Below are 6,000 nucleotides of genomic sequence, written 5' to 3'. Positions count from 1 at the left end.
TTATTTAGTCCGAACAGTGGTAGTATTTTTCCTTCTCCAGGTTTAAAAAAAAAAAAAATTATTAGTAATCATCTGGACTTGAATATAAAATATCTTAAAAATAAAAAAAAAAGACAGGTAGGGAATATTTGGCACATTTCCACGTTGTTTTAAGACATGTCCCTTCTCCAGGTACGCAGGAATTCACCCTGCAACTACCTTTTAGAAATCATACTGCTGTCTCTTTAACAAACTGAAAGTGAGAAGGGGGTGGGCCTCCGGAGCTACGGAGGCTTTGATTGGTTCTGCTAGCGGGAAGTGGGCGGTGAAAGCGCCGCTTCTGTTGTCGTCCGAGGCTGCAGGGCCAGAGGTCCGGCTGGGTGGGGCTGCGTGAAGCCGAAGCCGTAGTTGCTTCAAATCGCAGGCGTGGGAGCGTGGGGTGTAAAACGGGTCCCCCTTATACCGGTGGGTGCGGGGCCCTGGCAGCCTTTATGCGGTGGTGCCGGGCCCCAGGGGCTGGACCACGATGGGCCCCGGGTCCACTAGGACTGCCGAGGCCGCCCCGTGGCCTGGGATCTGGAGGGAAGGAGGTGTTGCCCAGGCGCCGGCAGCCGCCCTCTCAGCTCCCCCACCAGCCCCATCTCAACCTGGGTTCTCTTTTTCCCCTGTTCTGCAGGTTCGCTTCCGGCGTCATGGCTCAAAGGGCCTTCCCGAATCCTTATGCCGATTATAACAAATCCTTGGCTGAAGGCTACTTTGATTCTGCCGGGAGGGTGAGTTTAGGATATATCTGCCTCTATCCCCACCTCCCCTGCAGTATTCAGAGAGGATCTTGATTTTGCCTAAAAGGGATGAGTATCCCTTTTAAAAATATGTATAATTTGGGGCAAAATATATAAAGTGTAGTATATAAAATACATATTAAATATACAGTTGGAACTCTGGCATAATGTTGAATTTCTATGAGGCAAGGAGTCGTTGCTAATGTTAGTGTTAATTAATAATTGAGGGAATAGCCATTGATAATATGAATTGTAAAAATTGGTAGCTACGCAGTTCACTGTGTCATTTTGGATTTTCCATCTATTCTGATTTGCTTCTTAAAAAGAACTGAGGAATCCTAGTGGTAGTCACACGTATTTCTTTATGATTCTACATGTTTATAGAAGTGCAGGTATGGACCAGGTAAGGACAAGAGTAAACTAAGGCAGGTGTAGGACATCCTTAAAAGGAAGGTGCTAAAATTTAGCACATAGGCCTGAAATCCTCTATAGCATTGACACTCTTCCCAGGACATCCCCACAGCTTAAAAAACTAGTAAACTGGGTAGCATCTCACAAGCCATTGTGCAAAAGAAAACCTGGATGTGAGATAGCAAGGGGCCTATGTTTTCTTGTGCCTCTTTGGGTGAACATAATTGCTAAGAGGGAATACAGTTCTTTTTAAGCACACCTCATTTCGAGAAATTCTAAGAGCTAGTTAGGTTGGAAGAGTGATCTGTAAGTTTTAGCATGCATAGTTCTTACTTTTACCAGCTTATATTTCTCAACTTGCCAGTCATACAAAAAAGCAGTTCACGTGTGATATAATAGCTTCACAGATTCCCTGTCAAGTTAACTTCACGTGGCTCTCTTAATTCTTTCTTTAAAACACTTGTCATTATAGTTTAACTCAGGACAGGAATGCAGGTAGGAAAGATGAAAGAGATGGAGAAGAGCTGTAGGCTAGATGGCCACCAACGTGTAAACGGAGTTAGGGGCAATCTCATTATTTTACAACCAATATCGGACTGCCCAAGCAAAGCTTTTTGCAATTATCTTGAGGTAGATGGCTTCCTCTTGGCCATATGAGGTTGCATTTTGCTAGCTCTACAAATTCTGAAGCCAAAGTATAGGTCTTTTCTTGTTGGAGGAGGACGTGCTGCTTCATGCCAACTTCACAAAGAACACTGGAGGGTGTGTCCTAATGATAGAGGCTTTCAGTAAAATGGAGCTCACAATTTAGGCTGCCTACAACTAAAATGCTTACAAATTTAACTCTTTTATTTCTGAGGGGTTAAAAAGGCATTCATAAATTTCAACTAGTGTCCCCTGACCCAGAATAAAAATAAAATTTATTGCCTAACACATGTTTTTTTTGACAGATCCTAAAAACTAGCATACCAGTTCTAAAATTGTTTGAAGTTGAACACAAAAGCTCGGACCCCAGAGATCTGTCCTCCTTAATTTGTTAACACAAAGATTTCAATAAGGAAATCTGTCTTGTTTTCTGGCATCTATCAGAAAAAAAGCTTTTAGAGGTTCTTGAAATTATTGCTAGAGTTTGAATAATTTGGTGGTCTGCCACAAGCAATCCATTTTCTCGGGCAGGTCACCTTTGTAAATGTAGTATATGCCAAATAGTAGAGCACACTTCCTTTCCTGAGGCATTCTCATTATTCTTGGTCTCTTGAAGAAAGGCCAGGCAAGATGATAAATTTACATGATCTATGTACAGAAGATGGCATGCTCTTATGTAGATGCACTTTTCTATCTAGTTGAGATTGAAAGACCTTTTATACTAACGTGGAAGTATATTGTAACTTACTAAATGAATTTTCAAGACTTGATGAAATCTTGACCTCTTGGCAGAAATGGTTAGATAATGAGAATGTGTCCCTCAAACCTTGTGGTTCCTTCTTCACATAGTGAAATATAAGAGATCATAGGAGTACTTGAGAATAAATGAGCCAACTGTCGTCTGCCTTATCAGACATTCTTCATGCGTGAAACTTAATCTGCTGTTTTTTATTGTTATTTATTAATTCTGATACTGCTTTCTTACTACTTTCAGTGTTATGATGCCCTTATTTAAAAATGAGATTCTGTTGCTAACAGATAGTGGTTAGGTTTGTCCTTGCAGTCCTTACGTGGTAAAATAAAATGTTTGTACCTTTGTAACATTTCCCTACATTGTTTTTGAAATTTTACTGCTTTATGAAATCCGAATCCGGGAACCACAAAAAATTCCTAAAATTATTGAGGAATACTTTAAGCGACCTTTTAAGACCTACCAAGTCAGAAAAATATTTTTAATCACTTTTAGGAAGATGAATATAATAAATGGGTGGACCTCTCGGTTTGCCAGCATCTGCTGGGCCTTCATAGGGATGTTTCTAGCCCCCAAGCCCCAAATCCAAATTATTACTTGGTTTTTTTTTTTTTTAGTAAATCCTTAGGCTACATTGGAATAGTAGAAATATCTTACATCCCCAGATGCCAAGTACCTGGGACACATCTCATTGGATCTTCCAAATACTCTTTGAGATTAGTGGGCAGGTGTCATTATTGTCATCATCATCCTGACTTCATGGAGGTAACTGAGGCATAAAGAAGTTATGCATTGAGCAAGGTCAATTAGCTAATACCGTTAATAGCCAGGTCCATTCACTGAGCAGTATTTATTAAACCCCGTTCTGTGCCAGGCATGGATTTTTGACTCTAGATCTGGCATTCCTTCCACTCTGCTTGAGGCTACCTGATAGCCATGAATTTGTTTTTCTTAGGATACCTCTTGAATTATTTTTTTTATTTTTTTTTTAATAATAAAAACAATCAGAATGTTTCTCTAGGAGATAAACATTACAGCTGCTTGAATACAAAAAAATGCAGTGGCTTGAAAACACCAAACATCTTCTAATTTTTGCTTAATTTAATAAAACTCATTATTGTACAATTCTAATAAAAAACACTGGTTGAAATAATAGATCATCCCCATTAGATGGAAAATTACTCTGAGCCAGTTTATCATCAGCAGTCCTTTTTAGTATTTAACTAAGAATCTTGTGTAAAACATTTAAGCTACAACATAATCTTTTGTGCCTTAAATGAGAAGGCATAGTAGTCCTTTTAATTTTTGTTGATTTGTGCTGCTTAGGAATAAGTAATTGTCCAGGTCTCCCAGCTAGAAAAATGTGGCCTGAGTACCCCCATATTTTTGCTAGTTTGTAGTCCAAGAAGTTGGCTGGCCTATATTTTTTGATACTGTTTTTCCCTTAATATCTACAGCTGACCCCTGAGTTCTCGCAACGCTTGAACAATAAGATTCGAGAGCTTCTTCAGCAAATGGAGAGAGGCCTAAAGTCAGCAGACCCTCGGGATGGCACTTGTTACACTGGCTGGTCAGGTATGAAGTGCCGGCCATGAGCTGAAATAAAGGGTGTATATGGGGCCAGAGCATTGCTTTTTGACAGCTGTGCAACTGAATGATACACTCTTAAATGCTTCTGGCATCTGCATATGAGTAACTGCTTCTGGAAGAGAGCCGCGCTCTCCACCTAGCCTTGGTATCTTAGATTTTCAACAGTGCCCTGAATTCCGGCCATGGCAAGCATGTTCATGGAGTTCACACCCGCCATAAATTTGGATTGTTGCTATATTGTGGGGAGAAAAAAATGAGGTTCAGCAATTACGTAGTTAATTTGGAGATGGAATTCCAGTGGAAAGAGCTGGGAAGAGTCCCAAAATGCAATGTGGGAAACAGAGGTAAAGAGGATTTATCCACAGAAAAGAAAACATGTCCAGAAGAATCATTTTTTTCAAGTTACCACGTAACTTTTAAAACAGGGTGAAGAAAGCCCAGTTTAGAGAGGCGGTGCTTGCCATTCATTTGACAAGTAGACAAGGCGAAACAAGTTTGCAGCTTAACATATTTGAATTTGAATGTAAGGCAATGGTATTTGTCATAAAAATGCAGGTAGGCTTCCTGGGCCTGATACAGGTGGCAACCTATGGAGGACCCTACTCTGAGGAATTGTTATATGAGAAATTCACAGTAGCAATCTCATGGCAGTCCTCCATTAATAATGGCAAGGGATTCTGCCTTTCCTTTTGAGGATGGGAAGGGCATTAAAATTAGAGTAAAATAATAATCTCAAGGATGTTGAAGGCCAGTATTTTTTAAAATAAGAAGAATGGACTAGATAATGTGTGGTCATCCTTCTCGTTCAGTAAAACCTGCCAAAGCTGGGACCTGTGTAAGGTGGAAATCTGTCAGAGACAGAAAACTCAAATATTTTCCATTAAAACAAGTGATAGAGAAGTGGTAAGACTGCACCCGGCCAAAGGTAGAAAACTTGCAAGACCTGGGAAAACAAGGCAGTCCCGTCAAGTTCTGGCTCTCGAAGGTTTCACCACAGTTTAATTTTATCATGTTTGTGGATTTTAGAAATTTAGCACAAGAAATGTTAAGATGAGAATAAAGTGAAAGTATTTTGCTTTAAGAGGGAAGTTATAACAACTGATTTATTGAGCATCTACTGTGTCCCAGGTATGGTGTTACTGGTAGATTAATCTCAGTGAAAAGTACTATCTGTTTAAAAGTACGGGGATTTGAATAAAGCAGGACAAGTACATGGTTGTCTTTAGCTTTCTTCTTGATTGCCACATTGTAATAATACATAAGGCCTGGACTTTTAGGTCTCTTCCTAATATATTTGGAGTTTCTTATTATCTTGATGGAGACCCTGGTGGCATAGTTGTTAAGTGCTACAGCTGCTAACCAAAGGGTCGGCAGTTCGAATTCACTAGGCGCTCCTTGGAAACTCTATGGGGCAGTTCTACTCTGTCCTGTAGGGTCACTATGAGTCAGAACTGACTCAACGGCACGGCACTGGGTTTGGTTTTTTTTGGTTTTATTATCTTGATATCCTTGGCAAAAAAAAAAAAAGAGACCAAGACAGATGGCTAGACTCGATTTCAGGACTGATGACAAAAAGAATGACTTAACCTCAAACTACCCATTGAGATGAGTTTATATTACTGTATATTATAAGGTACCTTGCTTTAGGGGGAGAAGAAATGAGGTTTATTTCAAGTTTCAATTAGTAGTTTGACCGTGTTAGGAAAAGCTCTTAGGCCCCTATATCTCTAAAGCTATTTGAGAAACTAAAACTTAAACTTTCCTTGGAACTAGAAAAGAAATTTCACTCCAAACTAAAACGCAGTTTTGATTGTCTTGCGTTTTTGGCAGCATGGGATTTAT

General features: G+C 39.8%; 1 protein-coding gene across 2 annotated transcripts in view; it reads left to right on the top strand.

Annotated features, from left to right (window-relative positions):
* The first annotated feature begins 296 nt into the window (after positions 1-296).
* The window catches only part of LANCL1 (LanC like glutathione S-transferase 1), a 49,340-nt gene continuing 43,636 nt past the window's right edge, over positions 297-6,000 (top strand). The window contains exons 1-3 of one of the 2 annotated variants that reach the window (XM_049888085.1): positions 297-349; positions 656-752; positions 4,026-4,143. In XM_049888085.1, the coding sequence (XP_049744042.1) occupies positions 672-752; positions 4,026-4,143 (199 nt within the window). In that variant the 5' untranslated portion in view covers positions 297-349; positions 656-671. The other variant, XM_049888084.1, reaches the window with a different exon arrangement.

The sequence above is a fragment of the Elephas maximus genome, chromosome 6, assembly GCF_024166365.1.
Source record: "Elephas maximus indicus isolate mEleMax1 chromosome 6, mEleMax1 primary haplotype, whole genome shotgun sequence".
NCBI lineage: Eukaryota > Metazoa > Chordata > Mammalia > Proboscidea > Elephantidae > Elephas > Elephas maximus.
Note: the sequence above shows the minus strand (reverse complement) of the source record. Positions and strands in the feature narration are given on the sequence as shown.